Source organism: Ranitomeya variabilis, chromosome 2 (genome assembly GCF_051348905.1).
Source record: "Ranitomeya variabilis isolate aRanVar5 chromosome 2, aRanVar5.hap1, whole genome shotgun sequence".
NCBI classification, from domain to species: Eukaryota; Metazoa; Chordata; class Amphibia; order Anura; family Dendrobatidae; genus Ranitomeya; species Ranitomeya variabilis.
In genome coordinates, this window is record NC_135233.1 from 894,145,434 (window position 1) to 894,166,531 (window position 21,098).

General features: G+C 41.5%; 1 protein-coding gene across 4 annotated transcripts in view; it reads right to left on the reverse strand.

Moving 5' to 3' along the window:
• The window catches only part of LOC143808139 (actin-like protein 6A), a 64,891-nt gene that overhangs the window by 21,349 nt on the left and 22,444 nt on the right, over positions 1 to 21,098 (reverse strand). For all 4 annotated transcript variants that reach the window (XM_077290465.1, XM_077290468.1, XM_077290467.1 and 1 more), the window contains 9 exons: positions 18,048 to 18,222; positions 13,537 to 13,637; positions 13,329 to 13,426; positions 12,233 to 12,327; positions 6,196 to 6,302; positions 5,685 to 5,774; positions 5,535 to 5,596; positions 5,130 to 5,244; positions 4,666 to 4,746 (listed from right to left, as the gene is read on the reverse strand). In XM_077290465.1, the coding sequence (XP_077146580.1) occupies positions 4,666 to 4,746; positions 5,130 to 5,244; positions 5,535 to 5,596; positions 5,685 to 5,774; positions 6,196 to 6,302; positions 12,233 to 12,327; positions 13,329 to 13,426; positions 13,537 to 13,637; positions 18,048 to 18,222 (924 nt within the window). The remainder of the gene's footprint in view (positions 1 to 4,665; positions 4,747 to 5,129; positions 5,245 to 5,534; positions 5,597 to 5,684; positions 5,775 to 6,195; positions 6,303 to 12,232; positions 12,328 to 13,328; positions 13,427 to 13,536; positions 13,638 to 18,047; positions 18,223 to 21,098) is intronic.

A 21,098-nucleotide genomic window follows, 5' to 3' on the forward strand; every position in this document is an offset into this window, starting at 1 on the left:
AAGGCATATGCTTTCTGGAATGTCCATGGGACTTGCAGAGCATCGAAGATATCTGGATTGTCGGATCGGAACAATGAAGCGAACCTTTTGACTTGTCTGTTTCGTCTCGTCGCAAAGAGGTCTATCTCGGGAGTGCCCCATTTTTTGACTATCATTAAAAAGATACGTCGGCTGAGAACCCACTCTCCCTGGCGGAGAGTGTGGCGGCTGAGGAAATCCGCTTTTGGATTGTCGACTCCTCTCACGTGTAGTGCAGACAAGGATAGGAGGTGCTCCTCTGCTATGGATAGAATGTCGGCGGCTATAGACATGAGAGCTTCTGATCTTGTTCCCCCTTGGTGATTTAAGTATGCCACTGCTGTCATGTTGTCTGAAAGGATTCTTGTATGCTTTCCGTGTAGCTGTGGAAGAAATTTACATATGGCATGATAGATAGCCTTCAGTTCTTTTTTATTAGAAGAATCGTTCGATTCTTCAAGAGACCACAGACCTTGAACTATTTGATCTCCTAAGTGTGCTCCCCAACCACTAGGACTGGCATCGGTAAAGATTGTTCTTGAAGGTTTAACCACCCAGGGAACCCCACTGGTGAAATGACTCTGATCTAACCACCAGGTAAGAGAATTTAACACGTCTGTTGGTAAAGATAACCGACTATCTAATTGGCCCTGTAACCTCTCTTCTTGTAGAATTTTATACTGTAATTTTCTACTATGGTATTGAGCCCATGGGACAGCCGGGATACACGATGTGAAGGAACCAAGAAGAGACATCCCTTCTCTTAGGGAGATTAGGGGGTTATTAATCACCGAATGTACTTTGTTTATAATTGTTATTTGTTTAGAGTCGGGAAGAAAGCACCTCTGACTAGTAGAATCTAGAATAAGTCCCAGGAATGTTTGACGAGTTGTGGAGGATAATCTGGATTTTTCCCAGTTTACTAACCACCCCAATTCCTGCAGGGACGAAATTGTATGAAGTACTCGCTGATGGCATTGGGAAAAGGAGTTACCCACTATCAAAAGGTCATCTAAATATGGTATTACAAGTGTGTCTTTTAATCTCAAATATGACATTACTTCCGACATTAATTTTGTGAAGACTCTCGGGGCTATCGACAGTCCAAAGGGCATTGCTGTATACTGATAATGCCTTACTTGACCCCCCATCATAACTGCCACCCGAAGATATTGCTGATGTTCGATGAAGATTGGTAGATGATAATACGCATCTTTAAGGTCAAGCACTGCCATAAAGCAATGGGGAAAAAGAAGCTTAATGGTTGATCGTATAGATTCCATTTTAAAGGTTTGGTTTTCTAAGAAGACGTTTAGTCTCTTCAGGTTAATTATTGTTCTAAACGATCCGTCTGGTTTCAGAATCAAAAATAAAGGGGAATAAAAATCCCTTCCTTTTTGATGAAAAGGTACTTCCACTAGTACCCCTTTGGACAGGAGATTTGTTATTTCTTGTTCCAAGGCCTCTTGTTGTGATTGAGACCTTAAGGAAGTCAATAAGAATGAGTCCGGAGGGACTCGGGCAAACTTTAATTTTAGACCCGTAGATATAAGGCTAGTTGCCCACGGATTGGAAGTTATTGTCAGCCATTGTGATGAGAAGAAAGACAACCTACCACCAACGGGTAGATCTGTCCTAACGGGGTTTATCCTCAGGTTTGAATGGACGTTTCCCAAAAAACGCTCCTTTTTGTTTAAAATCTTTATTAGCCCAGCGGTCTTGGTTTTTATAGTCCTTTCTCCTATTAAAGATGGGCTTTCGGAACGCTCTCCTGTAGGATGGAAGATAAGAGTTATTGGGGAACCCCTTCTTCCTCTCACCCGCTTTAGTTAGTATTTCGTCTAACTTAGTACCAAATAGGTACTCACCCTGGCATGGAAGACCACATAATTTAGATTTTGTTTGGGGATCTCCTTTCCACCCCTTTAGCCATAAGGCTCGACGAGCCGCGTTAGTCAGACCTGCCGATTTGGCCGCTAGTCGTATGGAATCAGCTGAGGAATCCGCTAAAAAGGCTGTAGCTCCCCTAATTAACGGCATGGAAGAGATTAATCTATCTCGGGAAAGGCCGCTTTTTAATCCTTCTTCTAAATCGTTCAACCAGACCAACATGGACCTGGCAGTGCATGTGGCTGATATAGCCGGCCTGAAGGCTCCCGTACAGGATTCCCATGCTCTTTTTAGGAGGGTATCCGCCTTCCGGTCCAGCGGGTCTTGCAAGGAGCCGGAATCTTCCACGGGTAGCAAAGATTTCCTAGAAGTGGAGGCCACTGCTGCATCCACCTTCGGGGCTTTTAACCATATGGAGAAATCTTCATCATTAAAGGGATAGCGTCTTTTTGACGAAGACGGTAATCCTCTTTGTCCCTGGCTTTCCCACTCCTTTTTTACTACATTTTTTATTGCTGGAATTACAGGAAAGGAAGGTTTTTTCTTCTCTGACAGGCCTGCAAACATCACGTCCTGTGGGGTTTTAGGGGTTTTTGTGTCCTCAATACCCATGGTGTTACAAACTGATCTTACTAAATTATCGATACTGTCTGTGGGAAAGCATGTATCTCGCTCATCATCTGAGGAAATGATATTTTGGGAACCATCCGAATCTTTATCCTCAATGTCAGAGGACTGCTCAGACCTAGGGGAGTTATATTTTTTCCTACTCTCGGGAATTTTTTCTGAGCTTCGGAAGGCCCGCAATTCTTCTCTAATCATACTCCTTATATCTTCCGACCTTACTGAAGATTCCTCACGTAAGGTGGATTCGATGCAAGGCTGGCACAGCTTCTTTAAATAATTATCGGGGAGCGGCTGAGAGCATAAAGCACATTGTATGTGTTTGGTTTTCCCCGTTCTTTTTGCCTAAGGAATATAGACAAAGAGGGGGAGTATAATCAGCCTAAAAAGGGTACAGACACACACACTCACCCAGTGAGGTTGTTGTTGCAATACCGGCTGATGAGGAGGAGACGGAGGCACAGATGGAACCGACCGGCCTGACTTTTTGTCTCTGGCATTCTTAGAAGAAGATCTGCAGCTGCTGCTTGTGTGGCTGCCAGGCGTAATAGCGGTGACTTCAGATGAAGCCATCGCCGGGTCCTGCGGAGATGCCATGATGGACGCCGGAGGATCAGTGCCGGCGTCCTTTTCTAATGGGGGCCGCCATCTTGCTTCCTGCCGCACCCGGAAGTGACCGCTACATCCGGGTCGCGGCTCTGCTGTATGCGCCTGCGCCTCCACCAGCTTCAGCGCAGGCGCCGTCCCTCCTGACTCACCCCGGAAGTTCGCAATACTGCTTCCGGGGGACAATACACCGGACCCACGCTGCCTGCGCACCATACGAGATGGCGCCGCAGGATCACCTTACCCCAGCGAGTCGGTCCCTGCAGGTCCGCTGGGTGGATCTTCGTGAGCCAGGCGACTCCCCGGACCCGGCCTCACGGTACCTGCCAGCAGAGGGGGGAAACTGCCATAGGACCCCCGATGCTGCTTCCAGCTTCTGGAGCCCTTGCCGTCCCATAAAGGTAAACTGCGCAAGCGGCATCCAGGCTGGGTATCCTCTTCTCTCCAAGCGTCTCCCGTAGGAACAGGAAACCAACTGTGGGAGCGAGGGGGACCGCCCCTTTTATCTCTCCATAGGGTTTCCTGTTCCTAGGGGCGGATCCCCTCTCTCAAGTGGGTGCTGTCGTGGCGAAGAGAAAATAAGGTTAACCTTCTCATAACATGGAAGTACTAGGCTATGTGCACACGTCTGGAATTGCCGTGGAAATTTCCGCGGCAATTCCGCAACTGTGCATCGGGTAAAACGCATGCGGAATTGGCATGCGTTTTCCCGCTAAACACTAGCATTTTACAAGCGTAATTAGCTTGCAGAATGCTAGCGTTTTCCAAGCGATCTGTAGCATCGCTTGGAAAACTGATTGACAGGTTGGTCACACTTGTCAAACATAGTGTTTGACAAGTGTGACCAACTTTTTACTATTGATGCTGCCTATGCAGCATCAATAGTAAAAAGATCTAATGTTAAAAATAATGATAAAAATCGTGATATTCTCACCTTCCGGCGGCCCCGGCAGCCTTCCCGCTCCTCGCGATGCTCCCGTTCCCAGCGATGCCTCGCGACAATGACCCCAGATGACGTAGCATCACGTGAGACCGCTACGTCATCACAGGTCATTGCTGCAAAGCATCCCTGGGAACAGGAGCATTGCAAGGAGCGGGAAGGCTGCCGGGGCCTCCGGAAGGTGAGAATATCATGATTTTTTTATTCTTTTTTTTACAGGTATATGGTTCCCAGGGCCTGAAGGAGAGTCTCCTCTCCTCCACCCTGGGTACCAACAGCACATGATCCGCTTACTTCCCGCATGGTGGGCATAGCCACGTGCGGAAAGTAAGCGGATCAATGCATTCCTAGGTGTGCGGAATCGCCACGATTCCGCACAAAGAATGAACATGCTGCGTTTTTTTCCGGAATGCGATTCCGCCGAGGAAAAAAACGCAACATGGGCACGAAAATTGCGGATTACATTCTAGTAATAGGATGCTTAATGTATGCATTTTTTTCACAGTTGTATTGCGTTTTTATAGCGAAAAATCCTGAATGTGTGCACACAGCCTTAGACTGATTAATAAGCCATTAGTAACACTTACCGGTCTGATATCAATGTCACACATTCCAACACTTGTAGTTACTACATGACTGACCCCAAGCATAGTATTACCGGACAAACCCTGGAGACAAAAACACATCTTTAGTATATGTCAAATGATCCATTGACTTTCATAGGCAGTCGAGTGTAGAAATCTAATTATCAAATAAAAAATGTTTAACCTCTTAACACTCTATGATATCATGTAACATGTCTGGGTGTTTGGAGCGGGCTGGCTCTATTCCTGAGCCTCTTTCACATAGAACACATGGCAGCTACACTATACAGCCAGCATCTGCCGTTAACTGTAGTGATCAAAGGGATATTTTTTTAATACACTGAACAAAAAGTGATTAGAGAACATGAAAAAACACTTTTTGTGGACATAGCTGTAGTCATTTTAATTGCACATTTAACATGGAAACCACAAAATTTAGTTAGAAAAAATAAAAAAAGAAAACTGACCTTAACATTTGAAGGATCAAACAATCCTTCTGGAATCTTCAGACGCTCAGCTCCAAAATCACAGTTATAACCATTTGGAAACTCGTAGTGAACAGTAGGCATCTGGGCTGCCACCCTGAAGAAATGTGACAAAACAGCACAAATAAATGCTCTCCACATTGCAATGCACACAAGGGAATTTTTTCTGGTACAAAGATCACTGCCTGTTTTGCTCTATTTCAAGAGAGGTAAAATCAGCAGTGAAAATTGACATACGAATAGAAAAAAAAAAAAAAAAAAAAAAAAAAAAAGCACTGCAAAAGATCTACAACATATTGATAAGATTTGATTAATCTCATCCACTTTTCTGCTACTGTAGTCTGCTGTGGATTTCTCTGCACAAATATGCAAACCTTGGAGACTTACTGCTCATCGTAGGTGGAATCCGACACTTGAAGAACGGACGCTTGAAAATCCTGTATTACAGACTAGAGAACAAAAGAAGGGAAATATGAATACCTTTAATGCAACAGGAAGATAAAAACATATGTGCAACAGAAGAAACCTTGCACTTACACTACACATATAGTTATGCCAAGAGCGAGTGACTTGAGGTAGCTTCTCTTTTCTCTTCCAATTAGCTGGAGCTCCCTCCCGTACGGCTTCCTGAAATGCCCAAAAACGGGATGGCATCACAGATCATGTCATACCTTACACCTTTATCATATGGAGAAAGGAGAGATGAGCCCATCAGGTCAAATTTAAATGTGCCCGGTTGTGCCTTTTTTTTTTCTGGGAAATTCGATCCGCAGGGAAGTTATTCTTTGTCAATTTATTGTCCCTTATTAGGATTTTCTGAGGTTTTGCAAGAAGAGCCGCTCAGTATTTATTTTAATTTTTTTAACATTTTAATCATGGATAAGAAAGTTAGTTGCTAGCACTTGCCACATTGCTGAATCTGAGCAGAAGCGAATTACAAAAAAACAAAAAAACAACATTTTGGCAAATCTGGACTTCTGTAAAGTTCAAGTAGATTTCAATTATACTCAAATTTATTCACTCATCCTTAGTATTAAATATTTCTTACCTTTGAAGCAATCATATATGGAGGGATCAAGTCCACGCTCATTTCTTGAAATAACTCTCTACACTGCATAGTGATAAAGTCACCAGCAAGAGGGGATTTTACTATACCTACAAAAAAAAAAAAAAAAAGGGTGGGGGGGATGTCAAGAAGAATCAAAAGTTAAAACCTCTTGAACAAAGCTACAAGTTTAGGCCAAGTTCATACTTTTAGTATTTGGTCAGTATATTACATCACTATTTGTAAGCCAAAATCAGGAGTGGAACAATCAGAGGAAAATTATAATAGAAACACGTCACCACTTCTGTATTTACCACCAATTCTGGTTTTAGCTTACAAATATGGATGTCAAATACTGACCAAATACTGAATGTGGCCTTAATTCAAATCCAGGCGGATCTTCCATCAACTGCTTCAAATATTCGCACTTAGATCTAATCGTCATATGCGCTGGTTTTAAAAAATAATCCTACACTAAAATGATCTATGCTGAAAAACAAATCACAAAAAAGAAAAACAAAAAAACAAAAAAAAATACAAAACAAAAAACGAAATGGGTACATTTTGACTTTGGAGAGGATTTTTTTTCCCCAGATGTGAAGAAAATAGGCTTCTGCCCAAGGGGTTTCCTGCCCATTTGTGAATCTGCAGAATAGGATGAACTGGCTACACTATAACTTAGAAACAACCGTATGTAATAATTTCACTGTCCTCCAAACTGACAACTGTAACAAATAGAATATTGTTTGGGAAAAGGGGTTTGGAATTTGAAAGGCTGCGACTAGAAATCACAATGCCAACATAGCACTCCTGGTGTTCAAACCAAGTACGGGCACTCAGTGTATCACAGCGCATGTGCCCACCTGCTTGATTTCCCTCTATCAACACCCATCCGCTTCTTTGATTGACAGCTCTGGCTTCATAGAGCCAGAGAAGAGTGGATATAGATGGAAAACAAGCAGGTGAGAAGATGCAGTTATAGGTTTGTCCATGCCATGGTGCACTGAGCGCCTGTACTTGGTTTGAACAGTCATTCTGTGTAGACAAGAACCCCTTTAAATGCAGTATTTCATAATGTGTTAAAATACATGAAAAAAAAAATTGTATACATGCACAAAATGTTAACTAACTCAAATATATATTATAAATAACATAGCTAGTATTTCTTCATTTAACTTTTCTATCTGAAACTGTATTACATGCTTTTCTGTTCTCTCACGGGGGTCTCCCAGATATCTTGTATGACAAACCAATGTGGACTATACAAAACTCCTTTTCCCACATGATTGTGCTTGGGGTAGTGAATGTGGGAGAGGAGGAGACAGAAAATACTATCATAAATACTGATGATTATTAGACAGCTACAGTAAGCCCCTTATACACTTTACATACTGTAGTTGTTGGCAGAATGATGGTTTGGCCAATGGCGTCTTATTTCAGGAAGAACAAAGATTGCCAGGCTAAAATCAGACATTTTGGATCCTCATCTCCTTCGACGTCATCTGTCACAGGCCGTTACACACATTAGACTGTCTGCTGAACCAGTCAATATTGGCCGACAGTCTAATGTGTATGGGGGGAGCCTTAGGCTGGGTTCAGATAGGCGTACTTCACAGTCTGACCGCTGGTGCCCGAACCGAGCTTACAAACTAATATATGTCTATTAGGCTGTAACTTCAGGTTGGGAGACCGGCAGTCAGTCTGGGCATTACACTCCTTTGTAAGGACCGTGAAACACACTCATATGGACCAAGTCTTGAAATGTAAAAAAAAAATCAAAGTTCAGCCTACTTCACTGTATAGCGATAATTTTCTATTCGCCCATTTAGAAGAATATAAGGAGGGAAGAATAATCACACAAAAAATATATATCTATCTGCGCTGTAGATTACAAGGAAGACCTATTAATGAAAACAATATTGTCACCCAACATGTACTCTACCGTGAGTTGCCCAGTTGAAAATTAGTTGCTAGCTTGCTATAAAATATATATATTGATATTTACCGGGCGGTTGCAGTCCAAGTCTCCTGGATTGATATCACAGGTTGCCACGTGTAGCGCAGTCAGAATCTTCTGAATAGCTGAACAGTAATGGTGTTTCCAACGTTCTTTCTTTTTGCCAAAAAGGTGAGGAACGGGTGAAAAAGATCTGTCCCGGCCGGTGACAGTCACCCCTTACCTCGTTAATAATGAGCCTTAGTCTTCAGCGTGAGCCGGCGCTTCCACCCGCTTAATGCCGACGAGGCGCAGAGAAGCTGCAGGACCTCGTGTGACGTCACTACCACGTGATGTTACACGTGAACGGCTGAGAACTGCACACAGAACCGAAAAGGAACTATCCTATCCAACGCGTTTCGAAGTCGGCAGACTTCTTCCTCAGGGATGGTGCAGTGCAGATAGAAATGATTTATATAGCATATAGCAAGTGGAAGCGCATGACCTATTTATTAAAAGCAAAGAGTTCAATTTCGCTATTCAACCCATTTGGGATCCGGGTATTCATCTCAAAAATCCATTTACTCTCCTCCCTCGACATCTGATGAATGAAGTTACCCTTCCGCCAATTTTTTTTGACCACTTTAATCCCGGTGATTACAATGTCCTTTATAGAGCCGTCATGATATTCTTTGAAGTGCTGTGATAAGGGATGACCTGAAAATTTTTTATTAATGTTCCGTAGATGTTCCCCTATGCGCACATTCAGAGGGCGTATAGTACGCCCAATATACAATTTGTCACACGGACATTTAATGCCATAAATTACTCCACGGGTGGAGCAGGTGATAAAATCTTTAATTTCTGCTACATTGCCTTTACACATAATATTGGATTGCTTTTTCGTTTTTAATTCTCTACAAGGTAGACACTTCTTACATGGAAAAAAGCCGCCCAGATTTTGCGATGCAAGGGATGATTTTGTCAATGTGGGTTGGCGAACAGATGGAGCTATAATATCACCCAAATTTTTCGCCCTCCTATACACAAATCTTGGGCATTTCGTTAATGTATTTCCAATCACCTTATCATCCTTAAGTAAACTCCAATGTTTATTAACTATTTTTTTAAAAAAATAGCTGTTAGAGTTATATGGCATTATTATGGGAATTCCTTCATCTTCCATATTATTACTTTTATTTTCCCTTGGTTCAAGTAAATTTTTTCTTGATTGCTTACCCACCTGTTCCTTAACAGGGGGTGGAGTAGTAATACTAAATACTGAGGATTATAATAAGGAATCATTACGTCTACTGGGGGATAAATGTACGTACGAAATACTTAAGGCGGACCCAACCGATAGATATATTTGCGAAATGCAAAACTTAATAAAAATGGGATTACATAAGAACTTTTTGAATAAATCTGAATATGACTTTGTTAACATCACATACCCTAGAATCCCTTATTTTTACTACCTCCCTAAGGTACATAAAGATCTATTACACCCACCGGGTAGGCCAATCATTTCAGCCATAGGAGGCCTCACAACTAACCTGTCGAGGTATGTCGACTGCCATCTACAGAAATTATGTCCTTTACTTCCATCCTATCTAAAAGATAGTGCACATATTTTACGGGTATTACAAACCGTTCAATGGCAGGATCATTACATCATGGGCACTCTCGACATCACGTCTCTGTATACAGTCATCCAACATCAGAAAGGTTGTGAAACTGCTAAATACTTTTTATCTAAAGATGAAACTTTGCCGGGCGATCAAATTTCATTTATTATTGAGTGCATAAATTTTATACTCACCCACAACTACTTTTGTTTTGGGAAGAACTACTACTCCCAGAAGTGGGGCACTGCCATGGGTACCAGGTTCGCCCCCAGCTATGCCAATCTCTATGTTGGCAAGTGGGAAGAGGACTACATTTATAATGGGGGACTCCTACCGGCGAACCTGGTCCTATGGCAGCGTTTTATAGATGATATAGTTTTTATTTGGGCAGGGGGCCCTGTTTTATTATCAGATTTTATTAATGATCTTAATAAAAATAGTTATTTTTTAAATTTTACAGCTAATAATAATAAAGAAATTAATTTTTTAGATTTAAAGATTTTTATTGAGAATAATAGGATACAAACTACCTTATATCACAAACCGACTGATTCGAATAATTACATTTCATTAAAGAGCTGTCATTTACCTAGTTGGCTCCTGAATGTCCCTAAGAGCCAATTCATAAGGGCTTATAGAAATTGCTCTAAACCAGAGGACTTCACCAAAGAGTCAAATATTCTAATAGAGAGGTTCTGTCAGAAAGGTTATAATAAAGAGACCCTGACACGGGTTAAGGAACAGGTGGGTAAGCAATCAAGAAAAAATTTACTTGAACCAAGGGAAAATAAAAGTAATAATATGGAAGATGAAGGAATTCCCATAATAATGCCATATAACTCTAACAGCTATTTTTTTTAAAAAATAGTTAATAAACATTGGAGTTTACTTAAGGATGATAAGGTGATTGGAAATACATTAACGAAATGCCCAAGATTTGTGTATAGGAGGGCGAAAAATTTGGGTGATATTATAGCTCCATCTGTTCGCCAACCCACATTGACAAAATCATCCCTTGCATCGCAAAATCTGGGCGGCTTTTTTCCATGTAAGAAGTGTCTACCTTGTAGAGAATTAAAAACGAAAAAGCAATCCAATATTATGTGTAAAGGCAATGTAGCAGAAATTAAAGATTTTATCACCTGCTCCACCCGTGGAGTAATTTATGGCATTAAATGTCCGTGTGACAAATTGTATATTGGGCGTACTATACGCCCTCTGAATGTGCGCATAGGGGAACATCTACGGAACATTAATAAAAAATTTTCAGGTCATCCCTTATCACAGCACTTCAAAGAATATCATGACGGCTCTATAAAGGACATTGTAATCACCGGGATTAAAGTGGTCAAAAAAAATTGGCGGAAGGGTAACTTCATTCATCAGATGTCGAGGGAGGAGAGTAAATGGATTTTTGAGATGAATACCCGGATCCCAAATGGGTTGAATAGCGAAATTGAACTCTTTGCTTTTAATAAATAGGTCATGCGCTTCCACTTGCTATATGCTATATAAATCATTTCTATCTGCACTGCACCATCCCTGAGGAAGAAGTCTGCCGACTTCGAAACGCGTTGGATAGGATAGTTCCTTTTCGGTTCTGTGTGCAGTTCTCAGCCGTTCACGTGTAACATCACGTGGTAGTGACGTCACACGAGGTCCTGCAGCTTCTCTGCGCCTCGTCGGCATTAAGCGGGTGGAAGCGCCGGCTCACGCTGAAGACTAAGGCTCATTATTAACGAGGTAAGGGGTGACTGTCACCGGCCGGGACAGATCTTTTTCACCCGTTCCTCACCTTTTTGGCAAAAAGAAAGAACGTTGGAAACACCATTACTGTTCAGCTATTCAGAAGATTCTGACTGCGCTACACGTGGCAACCTGTGATATCAATCCAGGAGACTTGGACTGCAACCGCCCGGTAAATATCAATATATATATTTTATAGCAAGCTAGCAACTAATTTTCAACTGGGCAACTCACGGTAGAGTACATGTTGGGTGACAATATTGTTTTCATTAATAGGTCTTCCTTGTAATCTACAGCGCAGATAGATATATATTTATTGACTTTTGGTGTTTGGTTACTCCATTTCGGACTTTTTTGGTAGTTATGTCCGTTTATCTGCAGCAGTAAGATTATTAGTGTTAATACACGGTGTGCAGCGCCCACAGTTGTTTTCACACACAAGAATAATCACACGGTTGCCACAACAGGAGGAGAAGGTACATGCTTTAGCTGCCCATGGCATGTACTGGTGAACCATGGGATAACATAGAGCACAGACAGGAATAAAAAAACCTGTCATTTCTAAAGTTCAGGATGGAGCATGAAAAAAAGATACAAACACGGGTGATCTGTTCCAGAGGGATAAGAGAAAAGCCAGGGTGCTTATTCAAATCACTTCATTCCAACGGAGCATAAGAAGTAGTCGCTAGAGTATGAGCAAAGACCTTTGCTTTTATGGAGGTTGTCTTACCTTGTTGAAGTACATATCCATCATGTACTGGAATGGCTGTAGTGTGTGTGGAACCACTATCCAAAATCAGACCGGTAGATCGACCATTAGCAAAGCTAATCCAAGGAGTGAAGGAATCATTTAACTCTAAAGAAGAAGTCTATAAGGGGGCTTTCTGTATTAGGTTAATAATTTATCACTGAATGTAGGGTCATAAAACTATTATAACAGATTTTAACTCCTTGCCATTTAAGAGATAGTTTGTGGTCAGTGATAGAAGACACTTGTTGCTCAATAAGCAAAACATTTACAAATAATATTTAGAGATTTTTTTGTCTTTATACTCTCTTTACATTGATGGGGGACTGGGCTCTGAGGACCCCCCACTCACTCTAAAGATCTCCGAGGAGCGCACAGATCCAGACTGAGCGTGCACACATAGTAGAGTACACAAAGTACACGCTTTTTATTAAACGAACATGTGATTTCTCTTACTAAAGAAAACCACAACTCAACGTATGTTCCCACGATCAGCAAACGCTGCGGGTTGGACACTGTACTTCCACAGCGTCCAAATGTTACAGCATAGTGGATGGGATTTCAAAAAATGCGTCCAGAGATGCCCAATGCTCACCTGCAGAGACGGACATGAGGCACCACTCTCCAGACCGCAGCATGTCAATTTCCGCAAGAGAAATTTCACCCGTAGAAGACATTGGATGCGGTGAATCCACACGGTTCTGTGAACACATGCGGATTCACCTGCGTTCAATAGACTTTGGTTGGAAGCAGTGATAACGTGCTGCGTCCAAAGCGTTGCCAGTTTCGGATCGTGGGCACATAGCCTCAGACGTGATCCGAACGCACGTTGATATGCAGCAAATTGCTTTAAAACTCCTCTCACTGACTAATTTCTAGAAAGGAGTAATATGATGTACTCTTAGAGAAAAGGTATAATATCACTTCATCTTTGCATATTTTGAATTAGTCACAGTCAGCAAGAGGTCCAAAATAATTCTGGTGAATCTACGCTTCTGGGTTAGGCTTAAAAATACTGATGCAAAATACATAGGTGTACATGAGGACCATCTCGTAGTTGTATAACTAAAAAGGATACGCAGTGAGAACTGCAGTTTTGCAGAGGAAAAATGCTGGAATATTATAGTGCTCAAACATCAGTTCTGTTAATTTTTCTCTCTTTGCCCTCGTATTCCACTGAAGAGGAAAGAAACAGAAGTAATAAATTATAAGGCCACACAATGCCCTCCATGATGGACATTTAGTTCTGCTTTCCAAACTTATAAATAAAGAATAATGGTACTTACAGCAGCCTCAGACATCAGAACCGGATGTAAGCTCGCTTCTGACTTGATGTGCATTTTGTACGTGTGATCTAATATGGCTTGAAAGCTGTCCCAATCTTCAACTATTAAAAAAAAGCAAAAAAATTATATTATATTACTACCATAAATCAACCATACATGATTCTTTGGCACAAACTTAAAATTAGAAACTAATTAGCAAAAACATACGAGAAAATCCCCGACCATCTAAATAAGAGCCAGTAAGGCATAAATTGTATGGATGCATTGTACCTCTGATTAGCTATGTAGTTGGATGCAACGTACTGCCTAGGAAGTTCCAAATGTTACATCCGGAATACAGACAGGTACCATGTGTCGTCTCAAGGAGAACTAGACCTAAGGGTATTTTCATGAAAGGTTTTTTTTTCCCCGACAGGTTAGGAAGAGGTCTGCTTCAAAAACTGCCAGAAAAAGCACTCAAACCACTCCAAACAATAGTCACATTAATTTTTATGTTAAAACAGCATGCTGTTCCCATGCTCAGGCTTTTTGAGTCTGAACCACACCAGGTGTCTGAAAAAGTGAAGCTGTTAAAAGTACTTAGTGAACCATTCAACAGGCGTTCATGAGGAGGTTTCCTCCACGCAGAACTTTACAATAAAAAGAAAGAAAAAAAAAAAAAAAGCCCAGAAGACACCTTTATCATCCTCAGGAGCATTTTGTAAAAAGTTTCTGCGCAAAAAAAAAAAAAAAAAAGAACAGCTTGCATTTTACTAATTTCTTAACCCTTTTCACCCTCGAGCCCATTTTCACCGCCATGATGAAGAGAAATTTAACAATTCTGACCAGTGCCACTTTATACAATACACTTTATACAATAATTCTGGGAACGCTTCAATGGATCCCAGTGATTTGGAGACTGTTCTCTTATTACATATTGCACTTCATGATAGTAGTAAAAAGTCTTCACTATGAGTTGTGTTTATTTGTGGAAAATATCGGAAATTTGGTGAAAATTTTGCAATTTTTTAAACTTAATTTCTTTGCCCTTAACTCTGTGGTTTATGTCACAAAAAATAGTTAATAAACAACATTTACGTCTACTTTACATCAGCACAACTTTTGAAACTTTTGTTAGGAAGTTAAAAGGGTTAAAATGAATTAATGGAATGTAAAAGGAACAATTTTACTTAAGACCCAATTTTTTATTTTTATTTTCATAAAGATAGCAGTAGAAAGTGCAGACGTTGATGGAATGTTTGCAGATGTCATGTAACATCTAGACCCCTAGAGGAAATTTATCTAGATATGTGGTTTGCACCTTGAACCCACAGGTGCTTCACGGAATTTTACAACGGTGATCTGTGAAAAAAAATAATATATATATATATATATATATATATATATATATATATATATATATATATATATATATATATATATTAGATAGATAGGTGTTTTAGCCCCAATTGTTTTCCCTTTTACAAGGATAGCAGGGGAAAATTAATTCCAAATTTTTTTGTGAAATTACTTTTGCATACACAAATACCCCATATTTTGTTGAAAACTACTTTTGAGGCACAGTAACGCTCAGAAGGGAAGAAGTGCCATATTGTAGTTCAGATTTTGAGGCATTGGTTTGAGGATGCCATGTCACATTGGCAGAGCCCCTAAGGTGTCAGAACCCATATAAGTGTCCCCATTATACAATCTACACCACTCAACGAATTCATCTAGGGGTGCAGTCATCATATTGACACCACAGGTGCATAACAGAATTTTATACCATTGTGCAGTAAAGAAAAAATTTACTTTTTTACCACTAAAATTTTGTTTTAGCCCCAGAGTTAACTTTTTCATACTGGGAAATGGGTAAAAATGGCATGCACATTTGTACCACAATTTCTGCTGAATGTAGAAATACTCCATATGTGGCTATACAGTACTACGTGGCCATACGGAGAGACTCTGAAGGGACGAGCGCCATTTGTCTCCTGGAGCGCAGATTTTCCTAGAATAGTTTGCAGACTCCTTATATAGAGCCTATAAATGGTAGAAGAGCAGATTTCCCCCCTCAAGTGACCCCATTTTGGAAATTACGCCAATTTACCTACAGGTGTAGTGACGATTTTGACTCAATGGGTGTTTCCCAGAAACAAGCCATAGTACATGTTGCGGAGTGAAAATTGTAAACGTCCATTATAGTGCCCAGTACGTTGTAGTCACCAGTACATTGTTGTGCCCAGTACATGCTTCTGGAGACACGCACCCGTAAATTAGGCGGGCTGTCATCACTACAGAAATGCCAAACATGTGGGCGCTCCTTTCATTTAAAATAGTCTCTGGAAGCAAATTCTCAAGCAGTTCAGTATCGGGTATAGATCTTGACAGGTCATTTACATAATAAAAAACATGCATTTCTCTGGAAAAAGACATCAGATATCGTATTTTATTCAGCTTCCTATGACCTACATGCCCATATACACTGCTCAAAAAAATAAAGGGAACACTTAAACAACAGAATATAAACGCAAGTAAATCAAACTTCTGTGAAATCAAACTGTCCACTTAGGAAGCAACACTGTGACAATCAATTTCACATGCTGTTGTGCAAATGGAACAGACAACAGATGGAAATGATTTATATTTTTCAAGACACACTCAAAGGAGTGGTTCTGCAGGTGGGGACCACGGACCACATCTCAGTACAAATGCTTTCTGGCTGATGTTTTGGTCACTTTTGAATGTTGGTTGTGCTTTCACACTCGTAGTAGCATGAGACGGACTCTACAACCCACACAAGTGGCTCAGGTAGTGCAGCTCATCCTGGATCGCACATCAATGCAAGCTGTGACAAGGTTTGCTGTATCTGTCAGAGTAGTGTCCACAGGCTGGAGGCGCTACCAGGAGAAAGGCCAGTACACCAGGAGATGTGGAGGGGCCGTAGGAGGGCAACAACCCAGCAGCAGGACCGCTACCTCCGCCTTTGTGCAAGGAGGAACAGGAGGAGCACTGCCAGAGCCCTGCGAAATGACCTCCAGCAGGCCACAAATGTGCATGTGTCTGCACAAACAGTAAGAAACCGAGTCCATGAGGATGGCCTGAGTGTCCAACGTCCACAGATGGGGGTTGTGCTCACAGCCCAACACCGTGCAGGACTCTTGGCATTTGCCACAAAACACCAGGATTGGCAAATTTGCCACTGGCACCCTTTGCTCTTCACAGATGAATGCAGGTTCACACTGAGCACATGTGACAGACGTGACAGAGTCTGGAGACTCCGTGGAGAGCGATCTGCTGCCTGCAACATCCTTCAGCATGACCGGTTTGGCAGTGGGTCAGTAATGGTGTGGGGTGGCAATTCTTTGGAGGGCCGCACAGCCCTCCATGTGCTCGCCAGAGGTAGCGTGACTGCCATTAGGTACCGAGATGAGATCCTCAGACCCCTTGTGAGACCATATGCTGGTGCGGTTGGCCCTGGGTTCCTCCTAATGCAGGACAATGCCAGACCTCATGTGGATGAAGGCATTGAAGATATGGACTGGCCTGCCCATTGCTCAGACCTGAATCCGATTGAGCACATCTGGGACATCATGTCTCGCTCCATCCACCAACGTCATGTTGCACCACAGACTGTCCAGGAGTTGGCAGATGCTTTAGTCCAGGTCTGGGAGGAGATCCCTCAGGAGACCATTCGCCACCTCATCAGGAGCATGCCCAGTAGGGAGGTCATAGAGGCACATGGAGGCCACACACAATACTGAGCATCTTTTGCTTGTCATGATTCATTTCTACTGAAGTTGGATCAGCCTGTAATTTGATTTTCCACTTTGATTTTGAGTATCATAACAAATCATGACCTCCATGGGATATTCATTTTAAGTTACATTGATAATTGTTATGTTTTATTGTTCTGAACACATTCCACTATGCAATGAATAAAAATTTGCAACTGGAATATTTCATTCAGAGATATCTAGGATGTGGTATTTTAGTGTTCCCTTTATTTTTTTTTTGAGAAGCGTAGATGGCTTAGGAGGATTGATGCTACTGACAGACTCCCTTTAATGCACTTCAAACCAACAAACAGTTTCAGGAAGACTCTTAAAAGAAAAAATAACAAATAAATAACATAAAAATTGTGACATTTCATAGAGCGGTGTTCCTTATGAAAACCTCATCCAGTTTGCCCGCCTGAAGAAAATGTCATATGAACATACTCTAAGTATCACAGTTGTCGTGATGTGGGGTTAACTTGGCTGACATGTATTGTATGGAGGGGCACACTGGACCTTGCAAACTTTTCACAACCTTATATTTATTAGGCATCTAGCAGACATATGATGAATAGTCTTAAGAGGAAAACGTCTATGACATCCTCTTCTGGAAAAGCGTGGCGACAGTCAATCCAAATTTGTTTAGATACTAATATCTAATTACACCATACAATGGCAAAATGTGACCAGAATGTGCAGAAATGGAGCACAATAACAGTTTTTAATTAGCGGAGTGAACCAGTGAAGGGATCTTACTCATTCCGTTTTTGAGCGGTGAGAAAGCCTCCATGTTTTCCCTTGGTACCCTGAGTGAGTTGGTATCTATATAGTAGATAGGCCCTCTGGCTTTGCTTTGATCACCATCTGTCTCCATCGGAGTGCTTCCATCTTCCCTGTCCAGTACTACACCAATTGTTGTAGGAAAGTCTACCTGCAAAATTGAATAAAAATGAAACCATTGAAAACTACTAATTTCTGTTTTTATAAATTACAATTAATTTTTCCTTCAAATTTAGACTTTACATTGTTTTTTGCATTAAAGTGTTCCTCCACCCCCTTGTGATCAGACATTGATGAGACATTATTGCACACCAGGCAGTAGTGTAATTGTGTGGTGTCTACAATATTTTGCTATGATTCTTACTAAATAGAATAGGACCGCGGAACATGCCCTAAAAATAAATGTTCTAGATGTGCAGATAGCATACACAGCAGAGAGAACAATAATAGGCTGTGGACTGTCCTCCTTATCCAGATATGTCAAACTCGGGCCTGCTGGCCAAATCTGGCCTGCAGTGTGAGTATATTTGCCCCACAAAGCCATTTGGGTCCCCAAATAGATTTGACTCGCTTGGCATCGCACTTTCAACTGTATCGGCAGCCCTGTGTGGGGACCCGTTACCCTGCAAGAAAGTTCTCCTGCTCGTGGTGCTGTCAGACAGGGAATAGGAGTTCACAAGGAGACACTGAGCACATGGTGTTCAGCGTCTCTGCTAGATGACAGGCTGTATGGTCGCATCATGCAACCTGCCATCTAGCCATGCCATGTAGCAGTGCTAGACCAGTCACCTTGAGGTCACCTGAAACACAAAGATGACATCAACCCCCCTCCAACTATCACCCCACCTGCCACACCTACAGGGCAAATAGGGAAATGCGAGGCTAAGTGCCGGAATTGGCACATTTTAGAGATGCGCCTTTTCTGGGACGGCTGAGAGCTCATGTTTCTAGCCTTCCTAAGCTATTAATATCAGCCCGCAGCTGTCTGCATAGCCTTTGCTGGTTATTAATTACAGGGGGACCCTACCTCATTTTTTTTAGGGTCCCCAATTTTAATAGCCAGTAAAACCTAAGTATACAGTTGTGAGCTGATATTAATAGCATGGAAAGCTCCATGGGTATTACCCCCTTCCCAGGATATAAACATCGACCCCCAGCCATCTGCTTTCCCTCTGCTGGTTAAGAAAATCATGTAGAAGCCCACGCCATTTTTTTTTAATTTTTATTTTTTTTCAGAAAAATAATCTTTTATTAAGTTAAATACATGTACAGTAAGCTGCACACACACTTTACTAATTGTATACGTCATTGACATCTGTATATATATGTATTCTGTGTGTATTTACTGTATGTAATCCATGTATTCTATGCTGTCAGCTCCTGCTGTGATTTTACACTATGTGGTTGCTGAATTGCCAGCTTTTCTTCTATGCAATATATACATACAGTGCCTTGCGAAAGTATTCGGCCCCCTGGAACTTTTCAACCTTTTCCCACATATCATGCTTCAAACAAAGATACCAAATGTAAATTTTTGGTGAAGAACAACAAGTGGAACACAATTGTGAAGTTGAACGAAATTTATTGGTCATTTTAAATTTTGTGGAAATTCAAAAACTGAAAAGTGGGGCATGCAATATTATTCGGCCCCTTTACTTTCAGTGCAGCAAACTCACTCCAGAAGTTCACTGTGCATCTCTGGATGATCCAATGTTGTCCTAAATACCTAATGATGCTAAAAATAATCCACCTGTGTGTAATCAAGTCTCTGTATAAATGCACCTGCTCTGTGATAGTCTCAGGGTTCTGTTTGAAGCACAGAGAGCATCATGAAGACCAAGGAACACAACAGGCAGGTCTGTGATACTGTTGTGCAGAAGTTTAAAGCCGGATTTGGATACAAAATGATTTCCAAAATTTTAATCATCCCAAGGAGCACTGTGCAAGCGATCATATTGAAATGGAAGGAGTATCATACCACTGCAAATCTACCAAGACCCGGCCGTCCCTCTAAACTTTCATCTCAAACAAGGAGAAGACTGATCAGAGATACAGCCAAGAGGCCCATGATCACTCTGGATAAACTGCAGAGATCTACAGCTGAGGTGGGACAGTCTGTCCATAAGACAACAATCAGTCATACACTACACAAATCTGGCCTTTGTGGAAGAGTGGCAAGAAGAAAGCCATTTCTCAAAGATGTCCATAAAAAGTGACCTACCGATAGGGAATTTAGATTGTGAGCCCCCATCGGGGACAGTGATGATAATGTGTGCAAACTGTAAAGCACTGCGTAATATGTTAGCGCTATATAAAAATAGAGATTATTATTATTATTATTTAAAGTGTAGTTTGCAACAAGCTACCTGGGAGACACACCAAACATGTGGAAGAATGTGCTCTGGTCAGATGAAACCAAAATCGAACTTTTTGGCAATAATGCCAAACGATATGTTTGGCGTAAAGGCAACACAGCTCATCACCCTGAAAACACCATCCCCACTGTCAAACATGGTGGTGGCAGCATCATGGTTTGGGCCTGCTTTTCTTCAGCATGGACAGGGAAGATGGTTAAAATTGATGGGAAGATGGATGGAGCCAAATACAGGACCATTCTTGTAGAAAACCTGTTGGAGTCTGCAAAAAACCTGAGACTGGGACGGAGATTTGTCTTCCAACAAGACAATGATCCCAAACATAAAGCAAAATCTACAATGGAATGGTTCACAAATAAACGTATCCAGGTGTTAGAATGGCCAAGTCAAAGTCCAGACCTCAATCCAATAGAGAATCTGTGGAAAGAGCTGAAAACTGCTGTTCACAAACGATCTCCATCAAACCTCAATGAGCTCAAGCTGTTTGCCAAGGAAGAATGGGCAAGAATTTCAGTCTCTCGATGTACAAAACTGATAGAGACATACCCCAAGCGACTTGCAGCTGTAATCGCAGCAAAAGGTGGCGCAACACAGTATTAAGTTAAAGGGGCCGAATAATATTGCACGCCCCACTTTTCAGTTTTTAAATTTC